Here is a 19,422-nt window from a genome sequence, read left to right as displayed (position 1 = left end):
ATCTCAAAAAAATAATCACCCACAAAGTAACATACATGGTAACTCGTAAGCTGGCACAGGGTGATAAACCCGTGTAATAACGACTGTAGTTTTCCGGCCACGCGAGGATAAAGTAAGTTATATTCATTCATTACGTTCATTACCGGTCGATTCCAATAGGGCAATTTTGGCAGATCATTACACATGTGGCATAGCGGTTAGCGCGCCTGTCTGTATAACCAATAGGTAATGGATTCAAGGCTCGACGCTGCTACCATTGTTGGCGTATGTGTCCCTGGGCAAGACACTTAACGGCAATTGCTCAAACCCAGTGGTCACTTATGGTTTGTATTGACAACCATGCATTAAAAATAAACAACATGTACCCGCCAAACATAGGCTATATACTAAATAAACAGCGGGACATGATAAATAGGACGGGTGTCTATATTTTCAACCATGCATTAAAACATAAAACTATTACCAAAACATAGTAAATAATATGTTAAAAGAAAGCAGATTTGTTTAACGTTTAGGTAGGACCCTGAGTATAGTAAACTTATAGTAGATTAGGGGAAAGATGGGACACATTTTCACTGCATTTTCTCGCCCCGTTTGGTAGTAAACAAATATAGACCGTTGTTAATTGTTTAAAACACGATAACGATATTAGGAAATTATGTGCTTTAAAAAAGGTGCCCCGTCTTCCCCTGCAGTACTATACAGTAACTTGAAGTGATATAGCGCTTTTCGCAATCGTGCGCATTCCGTCAAAACAGCTATTTGTGAGGATAGATATATTTCAGTGTCCCACAATAAAAATATAATATCAAATCCTGTAGCGGAAATCTTACTTTGCTTTTGTGAAAAGAAAACACTGCGTAAAAACTCCGCAAAAATAATCATTACTGCAACTTCAGCTGCAAGCACGTTACTATAAATAGATTCCAGTGTTACCGAATAAAACTTACTGCATACCAAATCATATGACAAAAATAGTAATCTTGTATTTAGAAAGGCAACACTGGGCGTTGGAATTCGCATACCTGCGTTTTCGGCGTTTTCACGTCCCTTCTTATCAAAGTTTCGCGAGTAATTAACCAATCAAGTTCCAGAGTTCCATGTGGTTTGTTAATTTTTGGACACGTGGCTTTGTGTGCCGTTTATTCGTTTGGTTCGCCACGTTTGGAACGAGTGTGTAGCAGGTAAAGAAGTAATAATGCAGTTAGTATAGAAGTGTCAAAATTATGCTGAAGTTTTAACAACAAGCAGTATGTCTTATAAGCGTTATTTATTTTCGATTTTAATTTATTTTTTCTAAATACAGCCGGTTAGTTTGAACGCAAATAATTTGAACTGTTTGAATTTATATACGCTTGATAATACAAACGAAGTATTATTACGACACAATCACACCGATGTTCTGTTTTGACGAATGGAGATGAATTGGGATCACAACACCAGCGTTGTACTTTTCCACTTGCAAAGTTAAAGTGAGTTCATATTTTTATTTTATCATGTATATTGCTGCTTGAATGCACTCCAAGTTCGTTTATATTGCTTGCCGAAATATAAATGACGCAAAAACGTGAAGTACTATGGGAAAGAAAACTGCCGGCCCCGTGGCATAGTGGTTAGCGTGCCTGTCTGTAACCCAGAGGTAATGAGTTCAAGACTTGACGCTGCTACCATTTTGGGTGTAGGTGTCCTTGGGCAAGACGCTTAACGGCAATTGTTCCAAACCCAGTGGTCACTAATGGGTTGTCCAAATTATTAGCCATACATAAAAAATCCCAAAAAATATATAATTACCCACAAAGTAACAAACATGGTAACTCGTAAGCTGGCACGAGGTGTATGAACACCTGTGTGATAGCGACTGCCGTTTTCCGGCTACGCGTGGATAAAGCAAGTTACATTCATTCATTCATATAATAGCTTTATGCTGCATTACTTTAAATCCGTTATAGAATCGGAGATAGTAATTCCCGTTGTTACATTACAGATGCAGTCACTTAACCATCTACTTCGCTATATACAAGTATATTAGGATGAAAATGGCTTCGTGAACCGCTGATAATATTTCGGTAAGTCTAATAAACAGAAAAGTCGTGGCTTTAATTTTTGTATATATGTGTCTTTACGCACACTTTGTTTCTATTAGAAGTTTAACTTAATTAAAATAAATGGCTCGTTTGTCCGTTAGGTGTAGCGACCACGCTTATTTTCTTCCAACTAAATGTAAATATGTTTTTAACTGTAAGCGTGTTTTAACAACTGTTGTTTTGTCGCTATATCCTGTCTTTTCGTTTGAAACATTTCTAAATCTTCGCTACTGTAATCGAAGAGACAAATAAAAGTTATTATTATATTATTGTTATTATTCCGTTGGGTTAAATTTTATATAATCCTCAATTCCCAAACCTTTACCAAGTTCTGCTTTCGATTTACAAATTCTTCTAGAATTTAGATATAATTTGTATATGTTCGTTACAGATATCAAACGCTATATGACGTCACTCAGCTGGTTCTATGATCAAATGATAAAATGTTACGCGAAACTAAAGAACTGTTGGAGAAAGAAAAGACTGAGGTATTTACCACGTTGTTTTACAAAGTTTAGCCATCTTGTAAGTGAAATCCCTGAAATTTAATTATTTTCTAAACGTGGATATAAAAATCAATGAATCCTTAATGTTTTGGTGAATGATGACTGTTGTGCAGTGCCGTGCATTAATCAATTCAGAACTTCGGTGGCTCGTGAGCTTCTGAGTTAGGCTATTCAGACAGAGAACGACAGGTCCACCCCTGTTATTCGCATTGAGTGCTGCGAACCCATTTACAAAAAAGTGCGAATTAACATGAATAAATGAATACCATGCATTGAAACATTCTAATATATAGTAGGGTGGGGGATGATGGGACATCTTTTCGTTCTACTTTCTCGTCATATTTAGTAAAAAACAAAGAACATTTAGAGAATTATAAAACCGTTACCTTACGACTCTCATAGACCGTTGTTAATTGTTTATAACACGATAAGAATATTTGGATATTATGTGCTAAAGATGCCCCCCACCTTGCTATAACCAAATAATATAAATTTTCCATGTTGTAATTCTGCTGAGCATATATTGTATTTTATACAAGTCTAGTCTAAAATAGCGAAATGGGCAACGAATAACCCACGTTTTACTTTTACAGACCAGAGAAACGAAGGAACGTAAAGCCGAAAAGCGAAGTTGGAGCCATAGCATACCCAGACTAGGATTTATTCTTAGTCGATGTAAATACTAACTTATGTGAGCTGTAGCATAAAAAGTCCCTTATACTTATTGAATGCTTGTTTAAACTGGATTGTTTATATGTGGTACACGGTGTGTGGTGCGGGGTCGGGAAGTATACGGAGATCAAAATATTAAGTCCACCTTTATACACGTTAGTAATGTCACGTGGTTGGGAATCTTGGGTTTTATTTCTCCATGTTTGTGTGTGTGTGTGTAAACAACCTGCATAAGAACGGTGCGCGCAGGTCAGATTTCCCCAACTTTAACCCATACTCCTGGTGTCACTTATCAGCAAGGCCGGACAGTCGGCATCAGATAGATAGAAGTGACATCACTAAAACTAGGGATCGCTGTTAGGAAGTTTAAGTTAGACAGAACCGGGACACTGCACCGGGCCGACACAACACGTGTCATTGCACCCAGGCCTATACAGCAGACTGTCCTGGTTTGCGAAAACCTTTACACGCCGGTTGGTTAAAAGTCCGGTCGGCGAAAGCTGGTGGGTTCCAACTGCAAAACAATTAGGCGCCAAACCTGCGACTAGGGTAGGGATCAAAAATATTAAAAATGTTAGCCCCCTGTTAGGTCCCTTAAAAATACTAACCAATTAATTAATTTTTTCATGTGTCAGTTTATTTTGTCATTCCTTTTTTGAATCGACAACAAGCGCGAAAATACGACGCAAACTCGACGTTGTAGCGGCGGATAAAGTGATTCCGAAGATCACTCGGTGCGAACAATCTTGTGTTAAAGCAAGATATAGTTAGCTCCCAAATCCGTTCTTATGCAGTTTCCCCACTTCGTAAATAGTTATTGCGACGCTATGCGACGGCTTGCGGCGGCAAAATAAACGTGGTTTGCTCTAAACATTAATATCTATTATTATTCTGGCCCATAGAGAATGTTTGTTGTACCTGTACCTGTATGTGGTATAGGGTGGGGTGGGGTATGGTGGTGCTGGGGGTAGGGTTTTTGTTGCTTTTCTGTATGTTGTTTAAATAACACACACGTACATATATACTTTACACACAAACTGTAATATTCTGTCAGAGCCATGGTTTGGGCATTGCTGTGACGTCACTTCAGATTCGTCATGGTCATTATAGGTTAATTCTCCAAAAGACTGACAGAAAATGAATTGAATACTAGCGCAACTGGGTTATATTACAGAATATTGGTATGTTTTTTTCTATTAAATTTTAGACCTCTGTTTTTGTTATAAGGGTACATTATGTTAACTAACTATACCCTATCTACTGATAGTAAATATTTGCTTTGCTTAAATTTGGTCCTTTAAATAGGATTGTCATTGCGGCGGATAAGAGGCTTACATGCGATGTCGGACGTTTTGTAAACATAATAAACGTATTAATTCGCAATCATTGGCAATTTCGCTTTTTTTGCGTTCAGTACCGAATTTTGCGCTGTTTTTTGTCTCTTTTTGTCGCTCGCGGGCCCCTATTTTTACGTTGCGCCGAGCTGTGTTTTTTTTGTGTTTTTTTTCGTTTCCATTTTTTTCTTTTTTCTTTGCGAAATTGCCAATAAAGCGGAATTAATTACGTACAGATGTTATGCATGTTCGTAATCTTCATGCAATCTCTACTCCAATGATGTGACAATACCTCACTATCAAACTATATTGGCTATTTCCCCTTACACCCTTAACCCTGGTAGCCTTCTTAACTATTGGGGCTCTCGAAATATCTATTTAACTTTAGTGTCCAACAAATGGGAACCTACTTGTAACTAATGGGGCTCTTACCTGTCTAACCATGGTGATTCAGAATTTACAGTTCTTACTTCATTCCACACAAAACACAATGCACATACACAAATACATACTGCACAAATAGACATATACAAACAATTGTGGCGCGAATGGTTAGGTGCTACAGCTCACCCCTTTTATATTTTTATATCTTAATTCATTGGATCAGCCAATGCCAGGTCAGAAGTGTGTGTCGTGTTCAATTTCTTGTGTCATGTCTCAAATTCTAAACAGTACGCCTCTTAACGCGGTAAGCCACGTATAACGATGGTGTGTTGGGAGGTGTAAGCACAGTTTATGAGACGGTTAGTCCAGGTTGCAGTTCTTGGTTTTGTGTGTATTGTGTGTGTTTTGCGATCTCGGCGCTTTGAATACTTAGCCCGTTGGGTGGCGTCGATCGCTGTTGGGTGGGCTAAGTAACCAGGTATAATTAGGGCTACTGGCGAGAGGTCCTGGTATAAAAAACCTCAACGACCACAAGCGAAGCAGCCTCCTGGGCGTGGTTGGAATCTTCGCCAATTTATAGAAAATTTAAAAAGAGTTAAAAATATAAACTTAGGAAAAGTTAAATTCCATTTGAATTAAATAATAGGATTCCCCATTATAGATTCCGCTATTAAACAGCACGAAACATCCACCCACAAGTCGCATGAAAGCCGTTTAAAACCGCCTAACTGGCAATATTACAACACACGCATAAACTATACCCGTTACATTCTGGCGGCAATTTTTGGTTTGCTAGTCTGCTGCAACACTTCTCTACTTTATCCTCAAATAAGGTCGGTGCGGTTGTCGTTGTGGGCGTTTATCGGCAGTGGAATCTATAAAGTGTATTTGTCTGGCATGAATTAAAAAACAAAATAAAAAACAACCAAACCATGATTACTCTAATTTGACTCGAATAACTCGTAAGCTTGCACAATTATGTATGAAACCGAACACTTTTACCTGTCGCTGCTCTTGTGCGCGTAAACAGGTATGTTGTATTGTTTCATTCACATATATCAAACTTTTTTGTTCAAAATAGGTGTATTACGTGCTGTTTCATTAGATATTTTGGGCATTTCTCTCATCGTGGCTGCTTTGAGTCTAATCGGTTGGTTGTTGCTATGACGTCAATTATGTTTTGTGACGTTTGATTTTGTGGAAAATCTTAATTTTATTGATTTCGTATTTACGGATGTCAGTTGTACCGGTTTAGCTTACGTGTGATTGTATTTAAACTTCAAGTATATAAAAATTTAGAAAATTGGACGTTAAAGGACAGCTTAAGCAGAGTGATCGTTATTTTTGAATTCGTGTTGTGGTGGGAACGTACATGTGCGATGTGCAGGAAACTTGTTTTGTAGGGTAAGGTCACTTAGTCGTACTTAGTGGGGGTTCCGATTATTGTTTATTTATGTTTGTAATTAAGTGTCCTTAATTTTACAACCGAAACCTATAAGGTAAATTAATATTAACTGTATCTTTATGCCGAAAGTTTTGAAATAAAAATGTTTAAGGTGTATAGAAAAGTAATGTGCATAAAAACCTTTTAAAACACTTGTGTAAAACTTGTGACATTAGTTTTAACTTCATGGGGTAGCTATTAAAATATTTCAAATATCAACAATAACTGTTCAACAAAATTTTAAGTGGTAAAATGGTTAAAATAATGCAGTCTAATTACTCGTATAAAAACGGTATTTTAAGATTATCAAGTTTTTCTGTTTATACCTTTTTTTCGAATTTTTTTATTGGTTGAACATCTTGTGTTAGTTCGCTAACGTACAAGAAAGTTTGAACTTTGGTTATTGGTAATCAATACCGTTATTTCCCTATTTAAAACCTTTATAACTAAATATAAACTGTGCGAAACTGGAAAAAAAAATATATATATATAATTTTCCAACAGTAAAACTCTGGTATCTAAAATCAAATTATACAGTGTTGTTATTTTCTGTCATGAAAGCTTTATCAATTGAAGTTGGTAACTGGAAGGGTAAAATGGAATCCTCAGATAAGTATAATTATGCTCCATGTTAATTAAATGGGGAGTCTAAAGATTTCTTATATATATATAATTTAAATAAACCAAATAAACCCAAATTGTTATACAAAAATACAAGGACCAGGCTGAAGCAACTGCGATTGAACTATCAGCTATGCCATTAGTTTCCTGCAATAAGGGGGTTGAAGTTTTGTATTAAGTAGTACTGGCCCACTGTATGTTGATAGTATGTATTGCTTTAAATATGTTAGTTACTGCGTATGCGTAAGACTGTATTTTATGATTGTCACATTGGTTTTAAATTTATTTACAAAACCAATAATTACCATTGACGAGAGTGAAAGTTTGAAAGTGACAATGTGGTTACAAATTGCCCCAGGGGAAAGGCATTTTATTTCAATTGTATCTTTAACTGGCTTATTAATTGCCAGTAGTTTCAGGTCTTCTCTTCCTTTCTGAATAGTTTTGTTTAGTTTCAACTAAACTGTGTTGCATTTGTTGCTAAAGAAGGTTGGCAGTTAACAGTTATAATAGATACAAATTACAATTTTAGCTGTGTTTTTGCTAGGCTTTGATTTTGTGCAGTATTTGTTTTGTATTGTGAAGCAATTTCTCAAACAATATTAAGATTTGTTATACCAGTTGAAATAAACGCGTAGTGAAGTATAGGGGTTTTATAATAGATACTATTGTAGCAGTGAAGTAGGTTTTGGTGTATGCAACATTTTTTCTGTTGTGGGTTGAGGGCATCTCTTTTCAATGATTTTAAGTTAAGTAATAGCAGTTGAAATAAACAGATATCACTAGACTATTGTATGAGCTTGGTTAGTTACCCTTAAACAAAAAAAGGATGGTTGTTTAAACAGTTCGAACGTGCGTTATGACACACAGGTGAAAATGAATTTCTCAATAGAATTGTTGAGTCGGTGAAACTGTTTCCGGTCGTTCTCTCTACTGTTTGTCCTTTCCCTCCTTTATATTAACAACATACGCGTATATTTGTCATGTTATTAAATTATCCCATTGCGTTATACCTATTATTAATAACTCGTCATTGATCGAGTATTCGAGTACGAAGCCCCGTCGTATCGAACTGTAGTCGTCGATTCGCTTATTTAGATTACGGCAATATTCGTTTGTGTAAGCTGTTTCCTGGTTTCCTTACGGTGCAAAGGGCATCATTCGTCTTTCTAAAGAGATGCCTTTGTTCACCCCATTCCTCTGCATTGTAAGAAACATTATATATTTAGGTCAACGGTCATTGCGGATTGTCATATGTTGAGTCAGACTCCTGCTTATTGATTTGCCGCTTGGGAGATATCGTCTCGCGTCACATGTGCAACAGCTGGCGTAGTTACGTCACTAACTACGTCTAAACTTCTGGGGTTTCAATTGGTAGTATATGTCGTTAACTACGGTCTACTATAGATATCTAATAGGCCGTTGTAGAATGCTTGGTTACCGAAGCTATACTCCGTATCCATACAAAGCAACAAACGCCAATCATTTCTCTTGTTTATGCCGCGGTTTTGTTATGTTGTCAATTATGCTGATTGCGAATAACAACATCATCTGGGGACACCAGCAGTATTTGTGTTATGATACCAAATAAGTACAAGCCCATTCACGCTATATATATATAAGCGTATGGGAAGGTTATTGTACACGTGTGTCGCAAATGGTAGTAAACAGTTCGTAGCGTGCTTTCCAAGTTGTCTCTCGGGAGGAATTCTGGAACAGGCATTCACTGCATGTGGACGTCATCATTAAACCTCAGTAAAAAGCTGAGGTGGCCAGTCGCGTGAACAGCTGGGTTCTGTCGGGATTCCCGCCCATTGTCACTCTTCCCTTGACGATGCAAGTTGCAGCCCATATGTGGTTGGGAGTGACAGCAGCTGAAATCAGTTGGTTTTGCACCCCACCGAGGCGGGTGGCTCAGTGTTAGGAACCCGTGAATTATAAAATGCATCTGTCACATCGATTTTTTCGCGACTCGTTGACTTGTAGTCGGGCAGTTGCTGTAGCGCAGTTGTTGTTGTTATTAAGGTAGCCTGTGTTCCAGGTGGCGTGGTTAGATGGTACGGCACGTTGGTGAATTATGAGTGGATGAATTAGTTCGTGGGAGGCTATTTTAGACATCTGCTGTGCCGAATTGCACAGTATATAGCTTGACAGTTACAGTATTGCTAAAATAACTCGATTTAGAATACGGAAATAATCAGCGTAATTATACGGTGCACCTGCCAATTGGTAGAAAACGGTTTCTTTAAGAATAAATGACATGAATTCTCTAAAATAAATAGCCACGCTTGACAAGGTTGCAGTAATAAATAAAGTTTCCTAACAATCACCACCTACGTGTGAAAATCCATTGGTCCCCCGGACATTTTAACAAACAAAGTTTCTATCTGTCCTCGCATGAACGCATACTTCTTACAGGACTACTGGATCGTGACGTTTTAGTCGTTGCGGTGACGTAGGTGGTTGCCTGTTAATTTAATCTATTTATACAAAGAATGAGCTACGTGTGAAAATCCATTGGTCCCCCGGACATTTTAACAAACAAAGTTTCTATCTGTCCTCGCATGAACGCATACTTCTTACAGGACTACTGGATCGTGACGTTTTAGTCGTTGCGGTGACGTAGGTGGTTGCCTGTTAATTTAATCTATTTATACAAAGAATGAGCGAAAACAGGTTTATAGCTCAGTCCATATTCGCATTCATTTAACATTTACTGTATATACGCGTTTTTTACTGTACCGTAACTACAGATATAATGTATAGCCAGTATTGCAGGTTGAAATGGTCAGATTATTCTTATTCCGTTCCTCAAATTACGAATGGTTCTTCCAGAAACAGATTTCCAACTTTTTGCTATTGTTTCAGATAAGGCATAAAAATTACCCGTTTTCTCTTTAGATACCGATGCGCTAAGCATCTTCTTTCGTAAGCGTTAGGCTTTACACTTACAGGTTTGCTGTATAGCACGCAATGTTGCTACTCTGTTGTGATGGTGAACGAAAACGATAAAAGCATGCTCACGAAGAATATCATTAGTGGCATGTACAGCCAACCGCACCATCATCACCACGCCAGAACTATTGCCGATCCGCCAACACACGTAGGCCTGCCACCAATAAAAAGTCAAGCAGTAGGAGGGATAGGAGACGTCGTCAACGGCTTGCAGGTAAGTTGATATAACATAATTTTATTTATCTCTTCTAAAACGTTAGCGAAGATCATGTTGTTTAAAGAGCAAAGAAAAGGAAATCAACACAAAACAACGCTTGTTAAAACACGTTACGGATAGAAAGGGTAGGAAAGGGCGTTTAAAATAAAAAGCGTGGCTGTTACACCCATAATATTCAACTTAAAGCAGCTCTAACCACTTTACAAGCCTAAATATGAGGGCTTTAAACGTACAGATAGACAGACTTGGTATAGAATTAAAACTATAAAAGTAAAGATGGAAAAACTTGACCAGAAACTTAGTACTAAAACGTATTTATATAAGTTATATAAGGACTTGCCAGTATAAAATTTAGCTAAGGCATAAATAAGCAGTTACGCTCTATTTAACAGACGTAGCGTACCGCGTTTGTTATTTCTGTATCCACGTTAATTTGGAGATAACCTCTAATGACATGCGTCTAATTTTACCCGCGCGTGTTTTAGGTATTAATTTTGGCCCGGTTCAATTATTCCGTCTCATGCACCCGTTCTTCAATTACTTTTGTGTTGGCTCGCGCCTTCCCCCGTCATTGTTTCTGTTATGGGTAATGCCTTCACTCATTACCATTAATTATTCAGTACTAATACCATCGTCGGCATGTATAATGTATACCCATACGCCGCCCTTTTTCGTTTGATACGATCGGACGTTGTCGCGTTAGTTTACCCGCACGTCCATTGGAGAAATATTAGTAAGCCAGGAATAACGTTCAATTTCAAGTCCCGAGTTATGTCAACTTTATAAGATAATAGAATAGATGGAAACCCGTGCGTTCTGGCTCCCCCAATCACTCCCACGAGAGTTTTAATTGGAACGTGGAATAAATCGTGTAGGTTATTATAAGTTAATGATGTTTCCGCCGTGCGCGAGTGATTACACAGATTACTACGTGCGTAGGTAGCTGTTACTAGGAAACCAGGTTTCTCTTACGTCAGCGCCGACCTTGAACGTAAATAAACCATCCTTCCATTCGTGTTTTTAATACTTTCCTCAAACGTGAAGGATGGAGCTTCTTTCTATCCCCGTTTACCAATATTGAAATGTCGGCTTCGTTACTCGCTGGTGGTCTGATCATTGATTCTCATGTAGGTACAACAGCTGTTTGAAAGCCACCACGATCCGTCAGTCGCTGCAAGAGGCCGCGGGAACGCAGTTGGCATTATGCAAGTCAAGAAAAACGTCTCTGCGCCGACGTCTGGTGCTGCAAAGAGAAGGCCTTCCCTGCCATCCGTCAGAGAACCCCAGGTAAGGCTATATGTGGTGAATATATCTTTCTACTTCCTATACTAGTATAAAGGCTAGTTAGGAACATTTACTAGACAGTTAAACTGTTTGTTTTTCGTTAAAATTTGTTTAGTAGCGCATGTGAAAACGTAAGCGTATATGATTGCAAATATTGCTTTCTGTTTTACCTGTTCTCTTTAAGACAAAAAGACGGTTTAAGACCATATGTATTGGAACAGAAGTTTAGGATCTATGTTTTTCTTCGTTAAACATCGTTTGGTAGCGTATATGCTGTAAAGTTTCTTACGTTCCACTTAAACTATTGTATAAAAGCGAGTTAGGCCGGTGTACTACAAGATTAAAATTCAAAATCTACGTTCTTCCATGTTAAAATTTGTTTGGTGAAGCTTGTTAAACTTAGTTCCCCTCGCATAGTTTAATTATTGTTGAAACCAAGATTGTATTGAACCAGGAGAAGTGTCTTCGTATTAAGCCTAGCCCAGTTAGTTGGTTAACTTAAGCACAGCCTTGGACCGTGACCACTTCATCGCCGTTGGCAATGTTTCCGTGTTGTTTAATTTGATCAACTTCCCATATGTATGCTACTATCCAAGTCGGGCCGCTTTGTGTTTATATAAGTACTACAGTGGGGTAAGATGGATATTGGTCTATTATCGGATACCGTTAGCGCATAATATCCAGCCTCAACTGGACAGTTGTGTGGATACATTTATATAATTTGGAATATTCTTTGTTTAATCCCGACTTACCCCAACCTACTATATTCTACAGTTTACCTTTTGCTTGAAACGTTAAGTTTTATTTACCGAAATAACACCAGGCGTGTACGCCGCCATGTGACTCTAAATATAACACCTACAGATGTTATATTTACACCGGTTTGTTAAATAGGTTGCGAAGCGAATTTATAAACGCATGTAAGGCGTTGGTGTCGAGGCTGTTAAATTGAGATGTACCAGACACACACGAGATATGTATCCCCTATCTTATCACAGTAAGAGCAGGACAGCGTTCAACCTAACACACAGGACGCGTAACATTACAATAGGACATTCCCAACGCTGTTTAACACTGTATTGACAACAAGAGAAATCTAATACGAACCCACGTATACAAAACACATCTTTTTACCGCTCTGACAATGCTCTTTATGACCTCATGTCATTATTGTCCCCTTCAAACGAACACGATTCGGTTCTGTAATCTGTTTTATCTTTAAAAGAAGCTTTACTGAAACGCATGTCTAAGTGCGTCCTGTAGAAGCACAGCAACCGTAATACTTCTTTTCGCGATTCCAAACTGTTGTTGAATGAAAACATTTGATTTGTGAGTTTTAGATCTTAAAATAAAAACAAAGTCCGCTTGTCCTAAAGCCAAACTGGCTCGGCGAAACTATTCTGAATGACACCAACTGTAATTAATTTTGTAATGACTACCGTCTGATGCCGTGTATTTTGGTCATCCTGGTGACGTCATCCACTATATATACAATACAGCAATTACTCCGTCAGTTGCTACTAATTCACTCAGAAGGCCTACAGGTTTCGCATTGTACTGCTTCTGTGTATATTTAGATTGTTTTGCAGTTTCTTTTGTAAAATCTTTATTTATTCTGTTACTTCTGCTACCAGGAATAATGTAAATAATCTTTTAGCAGCTTATTTGGTATAAAACGTAGTGAACTTTTGATGCTTATCTGTCATACCTAGTTGCGTTCATTGAAATTCTGTTACTTCTGCTACCAGGCAATATTTAAAGAATTGTTTGGACTTTAGAGGCTCATCTTGTATGAAAGTGTTTTGCTGACGAAATACCAGGCCCCTAAAAGCGTTAGTTAATGTTTTGTTTTTATGCAATTCAGACTAAAGACAGCACGTCGCAAGTTACTGGCCACGCATACCAAGTATCACCTGCACGCCGCGCTCTTGCGCCCCAACAGACAAGGAAAGGTTCCGGACCCAACGATTCCGGTTCCACGCTGACCGGCTCAGCGAAATCAAAAGGCGACAGGGATTCAGTGCAGAGCTACATGTCGCCTGACGAAGCAATGAAGCAGTTTATGCAAAAGTTAACTTCATACGAGCACCATGAAGTGTTCAGCTACCCGCGTATTTACTTCACCGGTACCTCAGCAAAGAAACGGCCTGGCGTTGTTGGTGCAAGCAACAACTGTGGATACGATGACGACCAATGCTCTTACATAGCTGTACCACATGACCACATCGCATATCGCTACGAAATCCTGAAAGTTATTGGCAAAGGAAGTTTTGGGCAGGTATGTTCCATTTTATATGGCTGAAGTCATACACAATATGGCGCCTAAGATTTAGGCAAAAGTTGGCCCATTACCCCAACATTGTATATGAACATTCTATTCTATATGGCCGCTAAGATTTAGGCAGAAGTTGGCCCATTACCCCAACATTGTATATGAACATTCTATTCTATATGGCCGCTAAGATTTAGGCAGAAGTTGGCCCATTACCCCAACATTGTATATGAACATTCTATTCTATATGGCCGCTAAGATTTAGGCAGAAGTTGGCCCATTAACCCAACATTGTATATTCTGGCTTTAATTATACGCAGCCATTTACCAGCGACGATTTAAAAAAATGCTATTTATTTACTTTAAAGCAACGACTGTCGTTTTTCTGCTATTTTTTATTTCTTAAATCGCTATGTTAATTTAACATGACTTTTGTCATTGACTTTTATCCAAGTGTGTTAAAATAAGTTCCGTTTACACTTTGCTGTTAATTTTCCCCTCTTTGCCATACATACTTTCATTATTGTAACCAAAGCAATAAATATAAACTAGGTTAAATAAAATTTTACATATGTTTAAATACGACGTTTCTTCAGGTCATGAAAGCGTTTGATCATAAACTACACCAACATGTCGCTTTGAAAATCGTGAGGAACGAGAAACGTTTCCACCGGCAAGCCGCTGAAGAAATACGAATATTAGAACATCTTAGGAAACAAGATAAAGTAAGAAAAATAGTTTCTTAACAGTTAAGTCTGTCGTTTTGCTGCTAATTCGCTGTTTTAATTAATCTGATCGTCGGTACTTTACGTATATAGAAAAAAAAAACGATTTCGTTTTGTTGCTAATTCCCTTCGCCTCGCTGTTTTAATCAATCTGATCTTTGTTACTGTATTTAAATGAAAGAAAAATAAAAGTTTTGGCATTTTTATCTAAATCGTGATTCGTGTTTTTATTTTACGAATGTCGTTTAACCGTTACATTCATTCTCTTAGATTCAATTAATCTACATTCTAGTCATCTAAAGATAAATAAATTCATGTTATGTCCTCACATATTTCCAATAGTTAGTCAAAATTGTTCATTATATTAAATTCTAGTCCCAGCAATCATTTCGCCCGATTGCTAGCCACGAAATTTCTCCTTGGCACAAGTTTCACTTCGATTCATGAAATTAAACGAACAGTTCAACAAATTGAATTGAAATGTCCAATTTCCCGCATCGATTTAGTAATTGTTGTTTATTCCAGGACAACGCAATGAACATAATTCATATGATGGAGAGTTTTACGTTCCGAAACCACATCTGTATGACGTTTGAACTACTTAGTATCAACCTCTATGAGCTCATAAAGAAGAATAAATTCCAAGGCTTTTCCCTTCAAGTAAGACACAACTTTTTCTCCATTTTTGTTCATTTTTTGGCCATTTTTTATCATTTTTTTCCGTCTTGTCTACGTTTTGCCGGCTTTTTTGTCTATTTGTGTAACTTTTTCTGTCCGTTTTTCAGTTATCACAGAAGTCAGTATGATATACCATTTGCTTAAAATAATTTTGAAGATTAAATTAAAACAGAAAAGCTTTTTAATGCGGCCTAAAATATACACCAGCCTATCCGGCAAGCTGTCGTTGTATCGCCGTTAGAGGTGTTTCATGTTTACTTTATGCCAGGGAAAAAACATACACGTTTACTTTAATTTAACAAGGTGCTTTTAAATTAGCTTTCCTTTTATTAGTAATACAAGCCTAAAATAACCGTTTAAATTTTCGTTCAATATTAATGAGCCATAGTAGCAAAACACAAACGGTTAAAAATACCAATTACTTCATATATCACACAAACAAGTAGGCGTGAAATACAAAGCTTTTGTCAACTCATCAGCTGTATGACGTCACCATACGTCACTGAGTGTATTTTTATCCGTGTTTCACTAATCCTTTTATGAGTTAACGTATTATTGCGATGTACTACCGTTTAATCCCCGCATTTGTAACTTTTAGCTGGTGAGAAAATTCGCCCACTCGATTCTACAATGTTTGGAAGCCTTATCGCGCAACCGCATTATTCACTGCGACTTAAAACCTGAGAATATCCTACTTAAACAGCAAGGCAGAAGCGGGATTAAGGTAAGATGGGCTACGTTGTATGACATAGAAGGGTGGGGGAGATGGGACACCTTTTAACTTTATATTCTCGTCCCATTTCGTAGTAAACAAAGAAAATACAAAGAATTATAAAACCGTATTCTCACGATTTCCATGGACCGTTGTTACTTGTTTAAAACACGATCAGAATATTCGGATATTATGTGCTAAAGGTGTCCCTACTCCCTACTATACGTTAATGCACCTTGATGCTTGGATTTGTTTTGTCATGTACTTCGCTAATGCTGTTTCGTGGCTGATTTAGTTTTACTTTTACATTAAAGGTCATAGACTTCGGCTCATCCTGCTACGAGCACCAGCGTGTCTACACTTATATCCAATCCCGGTTCTATCGCGCTCCTGAGGTTATCTTAGGCGGCAGATACGGCATGCCGATCGATATGTGGAGTTTCGGGTGCATTCTGGCCGAACTTCTTACCGGTTATCCCCTCCTGCCAGGCGAGGATGAAGCGGACCAACTAGCTTGCTCTATAGAGCTACTAGGCATGCCGCCAAGGCGTCTTCTTGACCAATCAAAACGGGCTAAGAATTTCATTAGTTCAAAAGGCCACCCTCGTTATTGTCAAGTGACAACTTTATCGGATGGGAGCACCGTCCTTGGTCCCGGCCGCTCCCGTAGAGGAAAGCTTAGAGGGCCTCCTGGTCAGCGAGAATGGGTTACAGCGCTCAAAGGCTGCGACGACCCTCTCTTCACCGATTTCCTGCGTAGATGTCTAGACTGGGACCCGGCAGCGCGCATGACGCCTTCCCAAGCCCTACGTCACTCCTGGCTTCGTCGGCGCCTCCCCAAACCGCCTGGTGGCGCTACAGCGCACCGAGGTGACAACTCGACCATTAAAAACCATTCATCGTTTAACCGTCAACCATCAGGAAACAAAGCCAAGGACATGTCAGTCACCGTCGCCGCAACCACGCGTACTGTGCTACCCAAGATCGTAGGATAGCTTCGTTGAAGCTTTTATTTTTTTACTTCTTTTAGCTTTCTTTTATTTTTCATCGACCTGCTCTCTCTCATATGAAATTTTCATTAAATTCCGTTCCCGTCGCCGCCTTTTTCGTCGACTGTATTTTCGTTCCGTCATTTTAACCAGCGGAGCGTAACGACTGTGACGTCACACTTTTTCTTTTTTTTTCTTTTTACACTTTTACCGCACGCGCGCAAATTGAACTAAGCGAAACAAAACGGTGCACATTTCACAAGTACTCTGCTGGTCGCTCGTACGGCGCGACTATTTTTTTACTCTCATAAATGAGATTCACATAAAACGACCTCCGCGAAATCCCCTCAAATGAAAAGTTTCTTCATCACCGAAAATAGATAAATAGCCTTCCCTCAGGAACGAAGCTAGTGCACGAACGCTTGGTAATGACTTATGTACTAAACAGTCGTCCGCTTTTGCCTATCTGTTAAGCATCAAACGTTGTGTTATCGCGGCACCCTGTGCTCCATAAACCAAAAAAGCCATTTACGTGCCACCTCCTGGCCTCTAAGGTCGCGACCATCGATCATGACACCGCATGCGTTAAAATTCGCCCGTTTTCCCCACGAACGACGAAATGTAAAAGCTTACGTTCCAAACCTTTAATTCGCCTCATCGCCTACAAGTTGCACGCGTTAAAACAAATTCTTATTAAAAGTTAAAAGCGAAAATTCAAATTATTCAACTCTAACAAAAAAAATGTCGGTTGTTCCGTTTTTATCTCTTCTGGTTCTGCACTAGCTCAATGCTCGACAAGGTTTTTAATGTTTACGTCTGTGAACATCAGTGTGACCCATTACTGCATCGCGAAACAAAACGACAGCGACCCCACTAATGCAATTAGTCGCATGAATAATAGATGGCGTATCGACTGTCCGCTGTCTTTCCCATTCAAGTTTCCCACCATTGCACTGTTCCATTTTTACTTCTGATTTTAAACGATCATTTTGCATTCATATAGTTACATCACATTTTTGCGTTAAAACAATCAATAGGCGAAACTCTCTTTCGGATTTTAATACTTTTACCCCCCCCCCTCCAATTTAATGGCGACTTCAACGCACCGGGCTATCAATTTTCAACGCTCTGACAGTAATGGAAGTTGAATCAAATGCCTTGTTTCGTCTTAATATGCCACCAGCTTTTGATATTTTGCACTGAAAATTGGGATTTTGTGCCTTTTATTCAGTACGTTTGTCATTCAAAACACCGTTAACGTCACGGGTGCTGTACAAGTTTTTGGACCATTTTTACTCAAATTTTAAACAGTTTTACCCTGTTTTAACCAAGTTTTACTCGGTTTTAACCAGTTTTCACCAAGTTTGGGCCGATTTTAACTAATTTCTAGCCGGTTTTAACCCGTTTTCACCAAGTTTGGGCCGATTCTAACTAGTTTCTAGCCGGTTTTAACCAGTTTTACCCGGTTTAACACGTGCATGCCTGGCCGCTGCCTACCCCGTGCTGTGTGGTAGTGCGTCACTAAAGAAATCCCCCTTAACACTGTGAAACTTGTTTGTTTTCCACTTTTTACGCCGAGTAGCTTCGAAATGAAACATTGATAACCTGCACAAGTGTCGTATCTATTGCCAGCCGTTTAGAAGAGAAGGCAGTGTCAGTTTGTAACAGAAACTTTACAACCCAGTGGTTCTTTACGAGTTGTCTAAATTCTCAGCCGTGCCTTTTAAAAAAAAAGAAAAAAAAACACAAAATTATATACATTGTAACTCGTAAGTGGCACAAAGTGCGGTGTCTCAATTATTTACCATATTTAAAAAAAATTATACAAAAAAAACACCCGCACTGTTAAACTTACATACGTGGTAACTCGCAAGCTGGCAGGTGTATTAAACCGAATACCTGTGTTATAACGACTAACATCCCACCGCCAATAGAGAATAAATAAATTACATTCACTCAAGTATAAACAGGTAGCACAGAGGAAATTCACGCTACGTTTATTCAGTTGTATTTAGATCAAATTAAGAAGAAATACTTCGGCACTTTAACACAGCAGTGGGAACGCTCTTGACCAGTATCGGCTAACCAGCGTTGTCATGTATAATGTATATAATTAAAGCCTATTGCTTCAACCTAGTGTTTATTATTGAATCGTACAAATAGTCAGCCTTATAAAAAATGAAAATTCACTAAAACACTTCACTAAAAGAGTGGCAGAAGTACTTGGATATGATATGTATAATAAAATGGGGAAAGACGGGACACCTTTAGCACATAATGCCCAAATGTCCTGATCGTGTTTCTAACAATTAACAACGGTCTATTTAGGAGTCGTAAGGATGGGGTTTTACAATTCTTTGAATGTTTATTGTTTATTACTAACTAGGACGAGAAAACAGAATGAAAGGTGCCCCATCTCCCCAACCCTACTATACCAAAAGAATGCACAAATCGTATTTTTGGTTGTTACTAGTAAATTTTGGGCACGACAAAGATACTTTTGAGGTGTCTTGCATAATTTTTGGAATGACATTGTCATTATTTT

The 19,422-nt window shown here is 38.4% G+C and overlaps 1 protein-coding gene across 1 annotated transcript; it reads left to right on the top strand.

Moving 5' to 3' along the window:
* The first annotated feature begins 9,921 nt into the window (after positions 1 to 9,921).
* On the top strand, positions 9,922 to 17,262 carry LOC149743625 (dual specificity tyrosine-phosphorylation-regulated kinase 2-like). The gene is made up of 7 exons (XM_089893962.1): positions 9,922 to 10,214; positions 11,349 to 11,504; positions 13,366 to 13,779; positions 14,370 to 14,498; positions 15,024 to 15,158; positions 15,775 to 15,900; positions 16,203 to 17,262. The coding sequence occupies exons 1-7, from the start codon at positions 10,038 to 10,040 to the stop codon at positions 16,881 to 16,883; spliced, it is 1,818 nt and encodes a 605-aa protein (XP_089750088.1). The 5' UTR covers positions 9,922 to 10,037; the 3' UTR covers positions 16,884 to 17,262.
* Positions 17,263 to 19,422: the final 2,160 nt, after the last annotated feature.

The sequence above is a fragment of the Ciona robusta genome, chromosome 1, assembly GCF_009617815.1.
Source record: "Ciona robusta chromosome 1, ASM961781v2".
NCBI lineage: Eukaryota > Metazoa > Chordata > Ascidiacea > Phlebobranchia > Cionidae > Ciona > Ciona robusta.
This window is presented reverse-complemented; position numbering and strand designations above follow the sequence as displayed.

Bases quoted from the DNA above. Each gene is read 5' to 3' on its own strand.
- LOC149743625 (XM_089893962.1), top strand. From the start codon at position 10,038: ATGGTGAACGAAAACGATAAAAGCATGCTCACGAAGAATATCATTAGT. The intron at 10,215-11,348 runs GTAAGTTGATAT...ATTCTCATGTAG, and splicing joins ACGTCGTCAACGGCTTGCAG to GTACAACAGCTGTTTGAAAG. The intron at 15,159-15,774 runs GTAAGACACAAC...TGTAACTTTTAG, and splicing joins TCCAAGGCTTTTCCCTTCAA to CTGGTGAGAAAATTCGCCCA.